The sequence below is a fragment of the Orussus abietinus genome, unplaced genomic scaffold (assembly GCF_000612105.2).
Source record: "Orussus abietinus isolate OABI.00-Male unplaced genomic scaffold, Oabi_2.0 scaffold130, whole genome shotgun sequence".
NCBI classification, from domain to species: Eukaryota; Metazoa; Arthropoda; class Insecta; order Hymenoptera; family Orussidae; genus Orussus; species Orussus abietinus.
In genome coordinates, this window is record NW_019394315.1 from 83,650 (window position 1) to 104,186 (window position 20,537).

The 20,537-nt window shown below is 36.6% G+C and overlaps 2 protein-coding genes across 2 annotated transcripts; one reads left to right on the top strand and one right to left on the bottom strand.

The window, feature by feature from the left end:
* Nucleotides 1-1,007: 1,007 nt before the first annotated feature.
* Nucleotides 1,008-20,460, bottom strand: LOC105697831 (DNA mismatch repair protein Msh2). The gene is made up of 15 exons (XM_012421512.2): nt 19,264-20,460; nt 19,119-19,168; nt 8,978-9,101; nt 7,984-8,240; nt 7,693-7,860; nt 4,128-4,316; nt 3,649-4,043; nt 3,281-3,492; nt 2,809-3,126; nt 2,506-2,727; nt 2,179-2,411; nt 1,904-1,995; nt 1,608-1,830; nt 1,371-1,463; nt 1,008-1,240 (listed from the first exon to the last, which is right to left on the bottom strand). Exons 1-15 carry the CDS (start codon nt 19,295-19,297, stop codon nt 1,088-1,090), a joined length of 2,763 nt encoding a protein of 920 aa, XP_012276935.1. The 5' UTR covers nt 19,298-20,460; the 3' UTR covers nt 1,008-1,087.
* Nucleotides 11,247-18,952, top strand: LOC105697829. The gene is made up of 2 exons (XM_012421511.2): nt 11,247-11,348; nt 13,780-18,952. The coding sequence occupies exon 2, from the start codon at nt 13,799-13,801 to the stop codon at nt 18,746-18,748; it is 4,950 nt and encodes a 1,649-aa protein (XP_012276934.1). The 5' UTR covers nt 11,247-11,348; nt 13,780-13,798; the 3' UTR covers nt 18,749-18,952.
* Nucleotides 20,461-20,537: the final 77 nt, after the last annotated feature.

The window sequence follows — 20,537 nt, forward strand, 5'->3', positions numbered from 1 at the left end:
TTGAAAAATGCAAATTTTCATAATTTCTCGATAAAAAAAAGCTTTGGAGAAATTACCGATAAATTACCGGGAATTTCTCTTCGTTTCTGACGTAACTTACTGGATTTAGAACTCTAGGCGCAACAAATTTCTGATAGGGACTCGCGCACTCGCGATGGCGGTGCCATCTACCAGTCGCCGTTGGTGGCTTACATACTCGTGATGGTAATACCATGCGGCAGTTGACGGTGTTTGCTAGAGTTCCAAATCCAGTAAGTTACGTCAGGAACGAAGAGAAATTCCCGGTAACTTATTGGTAATTTCTCCAAAGCCTTTTTTATCGAGAAATTATGAGAATTTGAATTTTTCAACAGAGCGAACGAGAGGTTTCGATTAGCTATAGAGAAACATCGTAGAGGGGAATTTCCGTTGTACGTTCTCCGTAGCCAATCAAAACCTCCCATTCGCTTCGTCGCAGAATGAAATATCAGTTCATTTGAAACAAATGGCATAGAATTTCCCGTGAAGTTGTACATACGTGAATATGTTTAGCTGGAGGTAAATACGACCCTATAATCAATATTTTCTAATAGTAATTATTACTCTTTAGCTCGAACTTTGAAGTTGATTGAAAAAAAAAAGTTATTTAAACGAAGAAACCTAAAGTATAAATAACAAAATTAACGTTCTCTTAAATTCTCAATGTTCCCGGTAACTTACGGTATGTTTCACAGTTACCTTCTCCAATTTAATGTTACCGAGAATTTTCGAACTCTAGTGGTGGCTTACTCACGCTTACCGACACTACTCGCTTTTGATGGCAAGGGAAGAACACTCGTAGCGCCCTTTTTGACTTTATCCTTCACTTACCTTATTTATTTTATTCGTAAATGATACCAACTCTCTCAGACACTGGAAAATGTTTCACTTGTAAATAGTTTACATGAATTTGAAAGCAAACGTACAAGGAAGTTTTACGCAACCGAAAACAAAGACAGATAATTAATAAAATTATAAAACTCAGAAACTTTTCAGTACAAAAGTAAAAAATCATTTTTTATACATGTATACAATATATGCTGTTTACATGACTTGTTTGGAATTTTCCTTACGCGGGTAATAATGCCTTAATATACTGATTATTACAAGCCATGATTTCGTCCTTATATGCAGAAATGGACTTTTTTAGTTCAGACTCTGGTAGAGACTGATCAAGTGCTTTGCATTTTGCAGCAAATTGAGCAATAAGTTCCTCTGCTTCCTAGAATACAAAGAATGTTTATGTAATTTTAAGAGCACATAAATGAATCACTAATTATGTTTGAGAGTTTATGTTCATATAAATCCGCTGTTGCATACTTCGTCCGGAAAATATAGTTAAGAAATATTACCTTAATAATTTTCCGCTTCTTTTCCGGACTTGCAGATCCTTCAAATGCAACATCTTGAAAGTTTTCTAACTCAGTTTGTTTTCTTTTAGCGAACTGGAACAAAAGATACCATTTCATACATGATGCAATTAAATAATAATGCATAAAATTAATCAAAATGCAAAATAATTTATAGTAAACAAAAGCCAGATTTAGTATTTTTGGACCTAAGTTCATTTCGTGATTATAAATAATTACCTCTATAACGTCTGTGGGGAAATTGGCTATTTTGGCAACGTGAAGACCAAAACTTTGATCACAGATTCCAGGTTTCACTTTGTATAATAAAGTAAGATTATTATCGCCGGTAAGAGCGGTTACATGCAGATTTTTTACAGTAGGTACATCTTCAGCCAGTCTAGTAACTTCGTGAAAATGAGTTGCAAAGAAGCAATATGCTTTTACATCCTTAGCTAAATGCCTGTAAAATACGAAATTTTATTACACTGTGACCGTCAGTTTCTATTTAGCAACAAAAATTGATAGTGACTTACTCTGCAATCGACCAAGCCATACCACAACCTTCATATGTCGAAGTACCGCGTCCCAGTTCATCAATTATAACAAGAGAGTTACAAGTTGCTGTCTGAAAAAAAAAAGAACATCAGTATAATGGTATTACGGATCTTGCTCTATCCGAACATTCTAAATCTTGCTTGGATTTATATTTCAGCTGTATTTTGTAAATTGCCTATAATGTAAAACAATAGTAAAACTATATTTATATTTCAGTCCTTGTTCCTGTTATTCAAAATAATGTCGAAATTACCCGAAGTATGGTTGCCGTTTCTATCATTTCTGTCATGAACGTAGAAAGCCCCTTCGTTTGGGAGTCATCAGCTCCGACTCTTGCTAATATGGAATCCAATAACGAAATTCGTGCCATTTCGCAAGGTATAAAGCAACCAATATGTGCCATTAATGCTGCAACCCCAGCGGATCTAATGTACGTACTTTTCCCACCCATATTTGGGCCTGTTATTATATAGAAATGAGCCTCATCTGTAATAATACGTATAATGAACCTCATTGTGAATACGCATGTAACATGTAGAACATACAACAATAAATATTTAAAAAATTGTATTATTTTTACCTCTCTTTAAATTAATATCATTAGGTATGTAATCAACCCCCTGTTGCACTTCCAAACAAGGATGACGGACTTGAACGAGCGTTAATTCTCCAGCATCACTTGGAAGCATTTCAGGGCGCACATATGCTTTATGAGCACAGACCGATACTTGAGCAAAAGCTGTAAGTACATCTAAAGAAGCGATAATGGAGCCAATCGATTTGATAAGACCAGTGTAGCCAGCTAAAAAGGAAACATTGTTAACACACCCGAAAAAATCTGCAGAACATTCAAAGCTTAAAAAATAATGCATAATGTACAAACCTGCAATGCTGATAATTTCTCCTACGACAGACTTTTGCTGAGTAGCATACTTGTCCCTCGCAACGATATAATCATTATTCAAATCATCCATTTTACTATTTCTAAATCTCACGCCACCTTTATTGGAATCGAGAATTGTGTATTGTTTTTTGTTCCTCAAGATTTTCTCTTCCTTTAAAGTTATACGGAGGTAATACCCGAATTGTTGGTTACTTTCCAGTTTTAGAACTTTCCCTGCCTCTAACGACAAATCCTTTGCAGCTTTGCCTAACTGTCCTTCGAGTTTTTCTTCTAACTCGTCCATGTTCTGTTTCAATTCTGTAAAGATTAAGCAACACAAGAGTAAACAATTTACCGGTACTGTACACTATTAGAAATAAAATCATTACTAAAAGCGTCATTTATAAGATCTTGTATTGAATTGTGTGAATTGTGTGCATGTAAGAAGAAGTGAATAAACTTGAAATCCTACCCTTTAATTCATCATCAAAATCAGGACGAACCATAAAATCGCCTTTTCCCGCAGCATCGAGATCCATTGTTTGTTCAATCATTTGTTGAAACTTGTCCATGTCAGTTATAAGCTCTTTCAATGGATCTGATATCATTGCTTTGAGAGCAGCTGATTGGTCGGTAGATAACTGTTCTAACAGCACCGGTAAATGCGAGATGCACAGATAAATTCTACAAATGAAAGAATTAATAATTAATACATGACATTAATGAAATAAAGATATCACTGACCACATAAGTGTAAATTTAAAGATAATCAAAAGAAATGCTCTTTTCTGAACATCATTATAATATCCATATTTTTATTTATGAATACACTACACTCACTTGTAACAATCCTGTAAATTGGCTTTTTTTCTAGAGAGCTTTTTCGCGAGCTGTTGCAAATCGGGTACCCTTCGAAGAAGATCTTCGTTGAGAGTTGCTCTTAAATCGTTGTCTTTAATTAATACTTCAACAATATCGTGCCTTTCTTTTATAAGACTTAAATCCCTGAGAGGTTGTCTAATCCACTGTGCGATTAATCGATGACCTTGAGGTGTTCGACATTTATCCAATAAAGCTAAAATACTCGTTGGTGCTCCTCCACTTGTTGTATTGGCGGTGTCTGGTCGTGTTTCAATATTTAGAGCTTTAATCGCTGCTGCATCCAATCTAACGTATCGAGATTGCTCTAATTGCTTGATGGTAAATTGGTTTATATTCCCACTATCTGCCGTCAGCTGAAAATTTGTATTTATCAATAAGCAGCTACGGATAAACGTTGAAAAACACAGATAACCAAATTGTGGCATAAGTCTACCTACGTCTAAATACTTTATGATGGCAGAAGTTGCGGACATCGCTATTTTTAAATTAGTTTCGGGTAACGCCTGTGCATTTTGCTGCTGCCCCTTTTTGAACTTGATAAGTGTATTTAAATCCTGTGTTAACGTTTCGGTTGAGAATTCCGATTTCTTCCTCAGGGTAATCATGACGTTGTTTCTTTCCATAAGCTAGAATGTATTAAAAATATAGTTAGTAGACCTTTCTTAACCGTTTGAGTCCCAGGCGGTATAGAAAAAACAATGTCGAAGAATCTCAAACAGCGCAACCGCGCTTTCCCTATATATGTACAAAAATACCCAAGCAGCGCGATAGCGTTTGTTTAACCGTTTGACTGCTACACGGCGCAAAAGCGCTGCGTTCATTTGTCTCTAAAACCGCGACGCAGCGCTTTTGCGCTGCGAGTTTCAGTGTGTCTTTGTTGCTCCGCAGTTTTCGTGCGTTCTTGCAAAAATTGCTTAGCAGTCAAACGGTTAATTTTATGTCGAGAAATACCAAGCGGCGCGATAGCGCTTCTTGTATGTGGTAGGTAACGTGATTCTCGTATTTTTTTCATCGCTCCGTCACATTTATTGCAGCTTGCAAAGTGATCGGACGTATTCTTCCGTATTCTTCAGTTAATCATTCTTTTCGTTATTAATAATTGTGTTTTAAAATGATTACACGAAGCAACGCAAAAAGTAGGTGGAAAAATAATCTAGATTTACTGTTTAACTTTTCTAAATTTGGTGCATCCCCAAAAAGGTACAATGAATCGAACAAGAAAATCTATAAGCACAAACACAAATCCATGTGATCATATTATAGTCGATGATGACGACTGCATTGTTCCGGTAAAGCGCAAAAGACAACGCATTTTGAGCACTTCGGAGGATAGCGATACTGATTTATCTCATCAATGTTCATTCAACAGTCTACCAGTGGCTGAAGACGTTTCGAATCAACGTGATTCTCTGGTGCCTAGCGATGAATCTGATTCGCGATCTAACTTCCCTAGGCAGAGTAAACCGATTGAATTTTTCGAACTATTCTTTGATTCGACACTATGGGAACTAATAGTTAAAGAAACGAATAAATATGCGGAGTATTCAAGGCATTCACCTAAAGAATTAGAATCCTTTGAAACAGAGATTTGGACACCCGTTACTGTTTTAGAAATGAAGGCATTTATAGCAGTGCTGTTGGAAATGGGAATTACGAGAAAACCTAATATACGTTCATATTGGTCTGAAAATTCCCGTAACATACCGTGGTTTCGAAGAATGTTTTCTCGAAATCGATTTCAACATATTTTAAAATATTTCCATTTAGTAGATAATTCTTTATGTTTTCCACCTGGTCACGCGAAATACGATCCCTGTGCAAAATTTAATCCACTGGTTGAACATGCTAACAAGGTTTTCAAATTACATTATACACCACATAAAGAATTATCAATTGATGAGTCGCTAGTTGGGACGCTGTGCCACTCTAGCATAACGCAATATTTACCAAACAAAAAGCATCATCGTTGGGGAATAAAATTCTGGATGCTTTGTGACTCCATTTCGAAATATTGTTTAGCGTTTTCTTGCTATAAAGGTGCAAAAGAAACAATTTCTAGTGATAGAAAAAAGTTTGGACTTAGGTACGATGTCGTGGTGAATTTACTAAAAAATAGTGATTGTTTGAATAGGGGGCATCACATTTTCGTCGACAACTTTTTTACTAGCGTAGAATTAGCTCGCTATTTATATTCTATGGACACCTTTTTAACTGGAACAATTAGAAGGAATAAGAAATGTATTCCCGATAACTTGAAACAAACTAACGTAAACGAGGTAAAATATTTTGTAAAATACAAACGAAGTATTGTTCTGTGCGTATCGTGAAAAAAAAAGTGTAAAAAATCCTGTGTTACTAATTTCGACGAAAGCAGAAGAGCAAGATGTGACTATAACGAAAAATCGATATGGCAGAGAAATACGTTCGACAAAACCCGGTATTATTCAATCTTATAATGCCTCCATGGGTGGTGTCGATGAATGCGATAAAATGCTATATACCTATCTCGATGAACGAAGATCACTTAAATATTGGAAAAAGGTGGCCTTTAATATAATCAACCGCATGGTTTTAAATGCGTATATACTCTACAAGGAAATAGTTAAGAGCAAAGCAATATCTCGGTTAGATTTCATGTCAAATATTATTTTTGAAATTGAGTGTCAGTGGATGAACGAAAAGCAATCACATAGTCATATAAAAGAAAAAACATTTGGATTAGTAAAGTTGCCACACCGTAACTTGCGACAATGCGTAGTCTGCAGCACCAAAAATGCAATAAAAAGATCACATTTAATTTGCGCACAATGTAGAAAAGGGATTCATCCAGTATGTTTTGATAAACATCAATGTTACAAATTATAAATGTTACTCTCTATTTAAATTGTTTGTTAATAAATATTTCAAGTTTGTTCAATAAAAATTATTGAGAAGATAACAAAATAAAAATTTTTATTTTGTAATGTATTATTGCATTATTATAGTACTATTCTATATATTGTAAAATGTACTATTTACGTTAAAAAGAGCTGTGTGATATACTTGCGTCAGTAAATCTGAGCGCTCGACTTCGACAATCCGTAACGCACCGTCAGTTGTCCACGATGCTCGAAATGTGCTGGGTTTTCTCGACATAAAATCAGAACAGCGCGATCGCGCTGCTTGGGACTCAAACGGTTAAGGTACAAACGCATATTAACAAATAGAGGGTTGCAACATTAAATAGGTTCCTAGGGAAGCATTGAAACATACGTGCAAATCTTCGATTAAAAATTCACTTCCTATTTCTCTTAAGGTGAAGTGAAACCCCCTTCAAATCAGTCGATTCGAATACAACACTTTTTTTTTAAGGGTATTAGACCAAACTGTCCGAACCTTTGACACATCACTCCTGATCATCTAAGAATTGTACTGACACATTCAAAATTTGGATTTTTGGAAACAATTTTTTAACTTAGCCCAGACCAGAACCAAAATGGCGTCGAACTCTCATATTTCGATCCATATACATTTATCTAAGGCTCTGATATGAGAAACGAAAGGGTCAGGACAATTTTACGACAATTTAGAACACTCTCGTAATCGATAAACTCGCATTTGAACGGGATAGAGGCAAAAAAAGTGTTGTATGCGCTTCTATGCTAAAACGATGGGAATACGAGGTCTCGGAGTGAAAATTTAATTGACCTGGAAATCACAGATGGCGCAGGGGGTCCCTCTGCAGTCAATTAGGGCCCCAGAAAGCATGAATCCAGAGGATTTCTGGAGTTCTACTTTAATTTCTTGATATTTATTGTACGAAAACGACAGGTGGAGTATGCCATTTGGTACAATATCCAATATAATTCGACACAGTTGTCAATATAAAAACGAACGTCGGCAACGTAGGCATTTAGAAAATCTTCTTTATCGACGTTGATCAAGTTCCTCGACGTGTTTCACTTCACCTTAAAAGGCTAACAGAGCATTACAGAAAAAGTTAGGAACCCCGGACCCACGTACTTGTTTCAATGTCTGAAACTCGTAGTTCCCGTCTCCTTGAGTAAGCAAACACTCTTTAGGTGCCAGCGTAACAATAAGTGCTTCCAAATTTGAAAATGCTTCGTCATCTTGAAATTCGCATACCGATATTGCCGTTGCTATAGTATCAACGCAGCTCAAGCCAACGGTCTGTAATCAATTAAAAATATATGAAAACATCCCTTTTTCCTCGTTTGCGGTTATTGTAAGGAAATTCTCTATGAAAAACAATGTTTCCTCGAGAGATAACAATACATCATTAATGTGTCTTACTCTTGCTTTTCCTTCACTCCCAAGTTTAATAGCTATAATCGATGTACTGACAGCGACATCATTATTACTGAACAGAATCTCTTCAAACTGTGCCAAATTTCCTGGAGAGCCTTTGTACTCCAAAACCCAATTCTGAGTTTTTACTGCCCCCTTGTTCACGTACACTTCAACTCTATATTGTTTTACCAATAACAAATCGCGTATGAACGTCTCGAAGTGTCCTTTGTTAAGAATTAATCCCTCTGTTCTATTCGGTTCTGAAGACGGAAATCAAATTTAGTTTATGCTCCTTAAACAGATCTTAATTGTTAAAGGGGTTTTTAGGTTGTCAAAAGCCTTTTATTCAAAGTACATTTAAAAAGAAATGCAAAGGTGTAAGAGATATTTAAACACGAGACTGTTCTATTTAATATTATAGAGAGAATTTAAGATGAAAATAGTTTCAAAATGTTTCAAACTGGCGGACTTATGGAAGTTGAACATTTTTTATTTCATAGTGTACATGGTTCGAGGAGAATAGTATGTCTGAAACAAAAATTGAAGGTGGTTGTAGAAACTAAAGTTGATTGTTTAAGGACCGTTGAAAAGGATTGTTGAAAAATATCAACGATTAAAATACAAAAAGCAATAAAAATTTGACCTCTATTGGTATTTTTTAATTAGAATCTAAATTTCTTTTTCGATAAATCGTACCATCAGGTCTTAAATAATCTTTGCCAGTTTCTAAAATCACCTTGACCTTTTCGTTTTAACTTACCGTTCTTCAGGAATCGTGGAAAAAAAAAAAGTTAAACATTTTCAACCTGAACAAACCCAGCATTTTGAAACATTTTAAAACTTTGTTCATCTTAAATTCTCCTTAGGGTAAATAAAACTGCCCCATAAGTAAACATTTCCTATGCCTTTTCATACTCGTTTATACTCATTTTGATTAAAACTCATTTTACAGTCTACTAATCCCTATAATTAGTTCGATTTATTAAAGGCAACTTACCAGCACCAATTATTTTACAAACGGACGTTGTCTTGAAGACTTCCTGCGCGGCGAATAGAGCATCACTTCCATGTAAAGTGTAATAATCCGATCTATTGAAAAATCTTATGGTGCTACTGGGTTTCTGTAATAAAACATAATCTCGTATAGAACTTGTTCAGGGATTGCACGTTCATAAAAGAAATACAAAACCCTTCGATGGCCCTCGAGTAATTGTATGATAATGCGTTTCACCATAGCCTGAATAATATGCAGACTTGCTCTCATTTAATTTTATCGAGGACCTTTAAATGTCTTGGTCATTGTGTGGAACTGTCTTCAGTGACAACATCCTTGACCCATAAAATCTCTGGTTTTCAGATAAGTTCCTAGTAAACTCGACTCAGTCGCGATATAATATTCCCTGATTATTTATCAATGATCAGTTTTAATTAAAAACGTTCTGGGAAAATAGGTAAGCGAAGTCCGTAGGGTGTTTATTTTAATGCGATTGTACTCCATGTAATGTTGACACGTTTTACGAACTCTTTTAAGCGGGGCCTAATTAATTTTATTTAATTAAAAAATCTAGTCTTTAATCCGAATCAGATTTTGTAAGAACATTTACCGAATTTGAATTTTTTTTGCAACTACAAAATTATAATTCGCTAGCCAGTCGTGCTAAAACCTTGTCACGTATCTGTAGGTCAATGCCTATCAAGGGTCAGAGTGTCACAGGTCGCTCGAAACAGTACTTTACGTCAACCGTTCATAACTTTATGGAGCAGTCAAGTTTCGTGGAATACGTCTAATTGATATGAATTCCCCGCCGTCTTGATAACAAATCATTACTTACGAATAAAGTGCTCGTGCAGAATCTGTTTTCTACGATTTCAATGGATGGTTTCTCAACCATTCAACAGAAAACTAATCATTTAAGGATCACCAATCGACAATTTGAATTTAAAAAAATAGTAATGAATTTAAACCCTCACACTATAAAAACTAAAAGTTAGTCAACTTCGACGTTCATTAAAGCTTTATTTGGCCTCTGAATTTGTCGCATTTGTCATTAGCTTCATTACTGAATATTTTTACTTAAAGTGTGTCGATTCGTGCAAATCCGAGAATGTTTAATTTATTTTTATTAAGAGCTTTAGTAGGTGTATAAAGGATATCAATGATTGCGTGTTCCGGTATAGTCACAGAGTAATAATATTCAGGACAATTGTATTAACTGAAATACTTTATTGAACATCTGGTACGTATAGAACTTGTGGACGTGTGCAATGAAAAAAGGTGGAGAATGAATGAGTAGAAAAAAAAACTGTACAGCAGTCAACCGAGAGTAATGTTAACCTTGAAGCTGTACCAGGTAATGCTGAATAAATGTAAATCCAGCGTCATCCGAAGATGTTACACATTGAAAGTGATTCCTGGTAATTGACACGTAAATCCAAATATGGAAACCTGCTTATGACTACTGGTTGAGAATTAATACATGGCATTTCCTATGACACAATGTATAAGTGCATACGCTGATTGTTAAACTCGTTTATGTACATCTTATAAACATGAGCTCAAAGAAAATAATTTTGGCTACCTCGTAGGTTATTTTTAGCTGTGTTAGTTTAACAATAAATTATACAAAATACTTGATTAAAATTTACTTTAATTTAAGTCTAAATTACATCGATAAGTATTAAGTCTGGAATTAAAAACTTTAGATGAAAATAACGTTTCACACATTTCAGCACATTTAGCATGGCCGTTACAATTAGTTAAATTTTTATGAAGAAGCCGAACGCAAATTGCCTGTTTTTGGTCGAAAATATTTGAGTAATAATCTATTCACTCTAATCAAATGTTCGAACCAAATTGACAAAAATTCTATAACCCAAAATTAAATTTATCTGCGTTAGTTCGTGCAAGCGACATTTGATTTCCCTTATCTTTGAATGCCTATAAATTAAATTTTATTCGAATTCATTTACTGGAAAATCAATTGGAAAAATGACTACTTTTTACTGCAAGAACTGAATTCTATACCTACAGTATTACCAAGAACTGAATTCTATACCTACAGTATTACCAAGAACTGAATTCTATACCTACAGTATTACCAAGAACTGAATTTTATACCTACAGTATTACCAAGAACTAACTTGAATAAGTGCTCAAGAAAGCAAAACGAAAGAGAAATACGCATTATCAAAGCATAAGGAAAGGAGAGGATGCTCTCAAAGTCACTGGAATGATGAGAGGGGAGGAGAACATAAATGGAATTGCTTCCTCAGATTTCGAGTACTACTCGGTGAAGCGTTTCATGAGAACAATCAATAAATAATCGGTGCATCCCCAAGTGTAGGCTCTATGGTCTTTTTCCCAACAGGTAAATCCATTATTTCAAGTTTACTAACTGAATAACTGCATTACATTACAAACTCTGTATAATGCAGAATTTCTAATTCTTAAAACCATACATTCTTGATATGCATCACTGCACATTTTTCTATTACATCTTATCATTTAATAATACTTCCCTTTTAAAAATCTCAATAAATTCAAGTGCGGTTGTTAATTCGTTTGTTTTATGAAATGTGACTGTAAATTAAATAATTGCTCTCAAATTGGACTATAATGAACCGTGCTTGGAATGAAAAACAAAAGAGATCTTGTGACAAATGAAGTTACAAAAACATCGTTGAATCGATACATGGTATTACACGCGCTTTACAAATCGTTTCTATATAATATAATTTTAATAGGTAGAATCAGAAAAACTTATATTTATGATGAACGAATACAACCCCAAGTGATTTTCTAAAGTTTCACGAAATTCCATAACATATGATAAATCCAGTTTTATTTTTTTCTTCGCTAAATTATTATTATTATTGACATTAGCAAGTTCTATCATTTCTAGTTTTGAGTCATAACTATATTAAAATACACTATTGTAATTCAATAATAAATTAAAGTAAATTAGAGAAAAAATTAAAAAATAGAATAGTTTTTATTAATTGTTAAATCAACGTAGTTAAAAATGGGACGTTTTAATGAGATACAGAATCAATTAAAATTATCAACTGTGTTTTAACGAATCGTTTTGAGTTAATTCAACTAAATCGTCAAGTACAATTAAAAAATAGAATAGTTTTTATTAATTGTTAAATCAACGTAGCTAAAAATGAAACGTTTTAATGAGGTGCAGAATCAATTAAAATTATCAACTGTGTTTTAACGAATCGTTTTGAGTTAATTCAACTAAATCGTCAAGTACAATTTTTAATTATCACTAATCACTCATGTGATTTCATTAAGACGGGCAGCATTAATTACTCTTATCCATGATTGACTACCCCAAGTATATTAAAACATCAGTATTGTGTTCCTTAAGTGTAACGTCACGTGAAATTGCATTGTAAAATAAGTAATGCAAAAATCACGAACTGAAATACTTAACATGAATGTTTACGATAAAAACAACGGAATTCATGGCTTCAACGAGTGCAGAATATTCGTTACTGAGTAAAAATTGCCTGTTGTTAATTAAAATATAAAGTGTCGGTATAAACTAAGATCACGTGTATATGCAGGAAAAATCTTGACATGACATCACTGATCGAACAAACGGGATTTAGATATGACTCAACTTGTAACATGTTACATAAAGAATAAGATTCCGGTAGTCTGTTCCATAAATATCAATAGACATCCAGAACACACCTTCAAATAGGGTTTATTGTCTACTGTTAATGTCAGATCAAAGATGACATCATGTATCTTAATCTAATTATCACATCATAAAATATGACCGCTTTGTTTCTATTCAGACGTAGACATAAATTTTATTTAATTTCATCATATTATAACCATTGTGTTATACCGCGAAACAATTAGTGAAGCCAATGACAATTACCATATATTATAATTCCGATCAATCCTACTATGATTTATGTCCCTTATTAAAAAAAAAAAAAAACGATTCAGTCTTTGTTAGAAGATTACATAAATACACGATAAATTCATGCGGTTTACTTATATATTTTTCGTTTATTAAAACGAACTTAACTAAATTAAAGTAACGTATTTGCAATGGTTTAAACAATCCTTTGCACGTTAATACATTTTTAATTAATTACACGGATTTATTCTTAATACATTTGAATTCTTAAAAAATGATGAGCTATGTTTTGAGAGCTAAGATATTTTCTTAGGATTTTAATTCATAATTCTAGCAATCTCATCGATGTTTTAACTTACTCGTACTAGGAAAATATAGGATTTCGCAATAGGGGGAACGATAAAACTGATAAGAAACGTATTACGCAGTAGTTAAGAAATAATTTAAACTGCTTTACATTTACAGTTTAATAAATTAAGGGTATAAAAAGCATAGTAAACAATATAATATTAAACAATGTCGGATACTGCTCCTGTAACTATGTAACAGTGCATTGGCCTTGCAGCAGCTTTTCGGTACTTTTCTTGTTTCTTTATCATTTAACTCCATGTACCATAGTTATTGTAATCATAATAAACATATAATTCGTACATCTTATAATTTATTTTACCAGCACGTGACATTTTATTCCCTCATATAAACTTCATATACTGTACCATTGGCTTTTATTTATTTTTGTAAAGTGGGCATTTATCGGTTGAAACTATTTAGTATCCAAAACGCAATAAATTTACTCAAGCACAGGATGTTAATTTGGGACCCATGTATTGCGGCATAGACCACTTGTTTTAAAGAATATGAAAAAAAAAAAAAAAAACAAGAATACAATTAATATCACTACGTTTCCCCTTTTCAGAGACTATTCCTCACTGACAATGGAAAAGTTGATCATCTTGTTCACACTTTTCGTCCGAACATTGTCCGCACCGAATGGATGTATAGAAGCCTGCAATTTCTTCCAAGGGACCGACTTAGCACAGCAAATTGTTAAAGACAGCCATGTGAACTTTGATTTCGCTCGACCTGGAAACTGGACCGAACAGAATCAGTACAGAACGGACGGAGGTCGGGGCAGAGTTTACGAAGAACATGGCCAGTTCGAGCAGGGACCAAAACGGGTCCGATTCTTCAAAAAGAATTACACCTCCTCCTACAGCACTGGAGACATCAACGGTTTAGAATCCGTAAACCAAGGAAGCTCGAGTGCATACGACAGGTACAGTTCGTCTCAAGCATCTCAAAATAACGCTTTCGAGCAAGCGCATCAGGCCGCCTTACATCAAGGCATATCGTCATCATCAAACAGAATCAGCAGTCAAAATGCCAGATTGGAAGATTTCGGGGAGTATGATGCACAGCGCAGATTATCTTCATACAACACCAGAACTCATCAGCAAGGTGCCGTCGACCTGAGCGTAACGCCTCTTCAACCACCAGGTATCCTGGACTCTGCGCGACCTGGCAATTGGAGTGAAGTAGACAGTTACAGAACCGACGGAGGTCACGGCAGGGTTTTCGAGGAACAGGGTCAGTTCGTGACGGGTCCGAAACGTGTTCGATACTACAGGAAGAATTACACATCGAGTTACCAGACTGGAGGCGGTTTCGCGCCCGACATGACCAGCACAGCGGTCCAGGATCTGGAGCGCGAGATGCAACGGCTGCACAAACAGTTCGACAGCTTCGGCAGAGAGATTCACCAAAGTTCCTCCGAACATGCGGCATTTGGCAGTTCCATGGCCTCGGGGTCTGCATCTGCCGTCGATTTGTCCCAGACCACGGAGGACAGAAGATATGCCCAGAATCGAGTTCAACCCGTTTCTACGTATTATCCTTCGCAACCCAGCCCTAACAGAGTATCAACTTCCGAGTACGGCCAGTACTCTGGAAACGGTAATCTGCAATCTGGATCATTGGTAAACCAAGAGAGAACAACAAAAGTGGAGTCCACCGCTCATTTGCCCGCGACCTCTGAAAGGATTTACGAGCAGTCCCAGTCGAGAAGAGAACATTCGGTGACCCGATATGGCACCGGTGATCGTACTTCCAATCAGCAGGTGTATCCGAACTCGTATCAGACTCCTGTAAGCACTGCCGAAGAGGTAAGGTACCAAACCGCCGCGGTCCCTAATACCTACGGTACGCACAGTCAACAGACTTATGAACAAGCGTATGGCACCGGAAATCACCAAGTGGCTCAGACTGCGAGCGAATCGCAAGATCGTTGGAACCAGCTACATGTTGGGTCCTCGACGAGCGATAGTAGCAGCAATTATAACCAACGAGACCGAGATGATCGTTACGGACACAGACGTAACACGGTACAGAGTCAGGCTGATCAGTCCCAATATCGCCATTCGAGCAACGCGGAACAGTCGAGACGTGATCAGGGTTACTCGAGTAAGTTGAGCGTTGATCAAGAAAGATATGCTCAACATCTTGAAGGATCTTCTCAGAGAACCCAACCGAGTCAGGTGACGGAGTACGAACAGCACTGGAGTTCCGCAGGGCACAGAAGAGAGACCGTAGTGCCTGCGTACAGTAGCGGTCATGAAAGTGCCGCTATCACTCAGCAGGCGCGACAGATGAGTCAACAGCAGTTTGGATCTGAAAACCAATATCAGCAGCAGAGCTCTTACGATATTCTTCACGGCCATAATACTAACGTAGGGGAAACGAATCAGAATCATTATAATTCCGCTTACAGAACGCAATCTGGAAAATTAGTCGTGGGGTCTTTGCAGTTGAATCAGATGGCACAAGGTGCCGACTGTGCTCAAGACTCCGCTGCACAAACTCAATATGACTCTCTTCGAACCAGATACAAACGTGGTGCCGGATATTACAATCGACACAGGCCGAGGTACCCCAGCAATGTTGAAGACTTGACGCAGCAAACGGAGGACTTGACTCAACAGAGTGAGGATTTAACACAGCAAAGCGAGGACTTGACCCAGCAAACCGCGGACTTGACTCAACAAATTGCGGACTTGACTCAACGGAACGAGAATTTAACCCAGCAGAGCGCAGACTTGACCCAGCAAAGCGAAGACTTGACTCAGCAGACAAACTCTGGCTATTTCCCGAGGGAACCTTACAGGAAACCCCAAGCGGAACGGAATTCGCAGAGAAACTGGCACTTTACTGAACCCAGTAGAGATGGCTTAGAAACTGCTGATTTGGTGCACCAAAGCGACAACTCTCAACTGAGCCAAAGCACTCAGGACGTTTGGGGACCTAGTCCATTATATGTTGGAAATCAACATGCCGGAACTCACCCACAACAAAGTGGACAAGACGACAACTCTCAACTGAGCCAAAGTACCCAAGACGTGTGGGGATCAAATCCATTGTACGTTGGAAACCAACATACTGGAACCTATCCGCAACAAAGTGGAGGTTTAGATCATCAGTCCGGAACGTACGTTCAGGTACCTCAAAGTCCACCTAGTGAATCAGGATTTGACCAACAGACGGGTAGATTCCCAAGTCGGGAGAGAATAAGAGGTACATCACAGAGGAATAAAAATCGTACACAAGAGGCAACGGAAATCGGTGATTTGACCCGAGAAGCATCCACCGTGTCCGAAGTTGGTCAAGAAACACAAAAGCATTGGAACTCTGATGACTGGCACGTAAATGGTCAACAAACCGAGGATCTAACGCAGCAGGTAACGAGTAATCTAGAATCCGGAAGAGACACATCGAGGAAGCCTCAAACCTGGCACGTGGAAAGCTCAGGTCAACAAACCGAGGACAGAAACCACCCAAATGTTGGTAATCTTCAAATTAACCAACATGAGAGTCCATCGAAATGGACGGAAGACCTGACGCAACAGAGTCAAGATCTTACTCAACAAAATCGGGATTTGTCTCAACAGACTAACGGACCAAACAGTTATCGGCCAACTTGGGGACAACAACAAAATCAAGACTTTAATGGGCAACAACAGAACGCCAAACCTGAGGATTTCGGTCAAACGTGGGACCAACAACAAAATGGAGATTTCACCCAGCAAACCAAACCTCATGACTTTCGTCAATCATGGGGAAACCTCGAGTTTGGTAATCAAGCAGCTGGTAATCAAGAGTCCCCCCTTTCGAACGGAGCTACAAAAGGATCTCACAGACGTGGTCAAAGGCTACCAGCTCCAAAACCCACGTTAAGACCTCGAAGACCCAGACCGGAACCAACGGGTTACGGTACGCAAAACGAACTGGGCGAACAATCCACCACGGATAGGAATTATCGAGTCGTTGAAGATCTCGAGTATGACCGACTGCACCAAAATCCATCGATATTGAGAGTCGATCAACAAAATCGTCGGACTGAGAACGATAGTACCAGACATGGTACCACGGAATGGCAAGCACAGAACCTACAACGAGAACAAGAAGGCAAGGATAAGGAGGATCAAAGTTCGCAAGTTTTCGTCAAACCGATTGAAGTAACTACGCAACGTGCGGTTTATAATACCGATAAGTACGGAAAAATTGTCAGAGGTGATCAACCAGAAGTTGGCCCAGAGGAGCCGACAAATATACCATTTGTGGATTATCCACAACGAACTGATAAAGACATTTCGCAACAGACTGTTATTGGCCATGAAGGAATTAACACGTGGCAGCAATCTCAAAAACATTCTGAATTTGATAATGATAATTACCAACAATCGAGTGCACAGCATAGGCACGTGGACGATAGTCAAGTGACAACGTCCGAAGCACATCTTAGCCAAAGCCAACAAGGCTTACGTTGGCACCAAAGCCATCATACGGATGATTTAACTAACAGTGAGAATCATAGAGAGTTTCGGGAGCAACAGAGTAGTAGAGGAACAGGAAATGTGGAGAAGCCTTGGCAGTATGGACAATCAAGTTATCCTCAACGACCAATAGAAAGTGCTCAATCAAATAGCAAGGAACACGAAAAGGATGACCCTAGTAGAGTTAGGCCCCTCATCGTTGAAAAACCATGGGGTCATCACAGCGTTGATCAAAGTAATGCAGGAGTTTTGCAAGTGGCAAATTCGGAAATCCGTAGAGACCAGCAGGAGGGACAAAAACTTGATGACAATCAACGTGTACAAGTTACCAACTTCCATCAGCAGCAGGGAGAGAACTTGGAATCGAGTTATCTGGAACAGTCCAATAGAAGATACGGCAGTCATTATCAACAGTCTTCTGGACATCGGTTTGATCAAAGCACGCATAGAGAACATCATTTATATGAAGAATCAAATGCTAGTCAAAATTCTAGATCTCTTGAACTCGAACAGGTATTAGAGCAAGGACAAAAATCTGAAAATTTGTGGCTTCAACCAGGTGATCTTGAGCAAAATCAAGAAAGTATAGGTCAACATAATGATCAACAGCAGACCATCGGACAAGGATTTTATGGCTTATCACAACAAACAGGAAAACTTGAGCAGGAACAGGAAAATAAAGAACAAACAAGCGATCTACAGCAAACTGTTACTAAGTCAGGAGAAGTTCCAGTGAGTGTTCAGCCACGAATCCTAGAAGCATATGGAGCAAATGGACCATATGCGACATCACATGGCGAAGACATATTTGTTAACGCCAGACCTAATCCTAGTGCCACTTTACCGCCATATACCGATGATTTAGAGCCTTGGGTCATTCGTGAAAAAGAAAAAGAATTAGAAGTAGTACCATTGCCAGCAACTACTGCTGAAGAACCTAAAACGGATTCTTTCGAGCCATCAACAGAAACGCCACCATCATTTTGGAATAAACTAGGTTACAAATTTACTTCTACCATTGATAAAGCTAAAGACAAAGCTAGAAACTTTTTTGGTTAAATGATTTACAAAATAAATTCAAAATACCTTTTAGGTATATATCTAAGCATCCAAGCTTTCAATGTGCAAATAAGTACCTATAGTTTATAAATCAAATTAGTCTTATTTATATGAACTTCCAGCTATTTAGTATTATGTACACAAAATGTTTTATATTGTATAATATACATATAATGATACAATAAATAATATATTCCATGTAAATATCAAACCATTTATCTATTTTTGCATGATCTCCAATGAACATATGATTTCAATTGTGTTTATTGTTTTTCCTATTAAAAACTGATATGATGTCCATTAAAATCATTAATTTATGTGTTAATTTAATTTAAATAATTACAAGTTTAATATCAAAGTTCTGACTTACTTCTGGCAGATTCTTAAAAAACCTGACAAAGCTTTGTTGAGTCGGGGGATCTGAAAAGTAATAATGTGATATAATTACAACACAAACGTAGTTTATTTTGCTGAAGGTACTATTTGGCTGTTAAGTTGTAAACACTCTAACCTACCCATGCTAAATTGCTGATTTGGTTGTACAGCCATTATTAATACGACTTTCTGAAATAATATACCACACAAATAGAAAACCTTTAACGTCCTATTTAATACTTTTAAAAATACACTGTATTTAAAACATTAACAATTGTTGTTTAAAACAAAACTATCCAAAATTGTCCCCGCGTTTCTTTGTTCGCTCGAAAATAACAGATTTGAAATTAAAACCTATGGATTTAAACGAGCTTAGAAGTCCATTATTCAAGAAAATGTAGAAGCACTCTTATTGTGGTACCAACTGGTACCGTCCTGTCCTGAGATGGCGTTACTTGTTCGATTAATTCCACTAAAATATATAAACTCCATCTTACACGAAATCCTGGATTTATCGGGTCCGCCGTAAAGCCCGGTTCCATAACTCGAGTTAACCGAAGTTTAATTGGTTTACAGCAGGTTTAAACCAAGTGCAAACCAGTTAAACTTCTACTAAGTCGAGTTGTCGAACTCCACTTTATTAATTCAATACATATAAAATCCGATTCCATTATGTACATATGTATCCATGAGGTTATAAACGTCTTTTAGTGCATTTGTAAACACGTAAAACATTGTAAAGAATTAGTTCGGCGCTTACATTCAAAATTCTTTCGACTTAACAGTGTTCAATATCAAATTTCCAACTGGATTTATTATTTTCTGTATAGAAGTAGAAGGTCGTAATATACTTCGTAGTGATCTAGGAAACTATGGACGTATTATATGTTGTAATATACATGTAGAAAACCACGTATAATCCTATCCAACCCTGCTAGAACTTGGTCCGAGATCTCGTACATACATATATTGGGAAACCATAGGCAGGGCCAAAAAATTGATTACATAAATGAAGGAAGGATATCATTTTAAACATTTATTAAAATAACTTTGGCCTGTGAACTGTGTTGTTTCATTATTTACATCTGACTAAATATTTCTATATTTTTCGTATTCAAGATCATAGGAAAATCATAGGTCAGTAGATTCGTCTTGACCTCAGCTATCCTGCCGTAATAAAAAGAAATATGTAGTCCCATTAAAACAAATATATTAATAACCTTGAAAATACGAACTTTAGATCAATTTCGTTCTTATAATAATATTGGACATTCTAAACAAAATAACTTTTTTCCACCATAAAAAAAGCAAGATATTTAAAATTATTAAGTCAGGTGGAACACCCTGTACAGAGAAAAAATAAAATCAGTAATTTCATAGAGAATTATGTTAATTAGCATAGGAATGTACACAT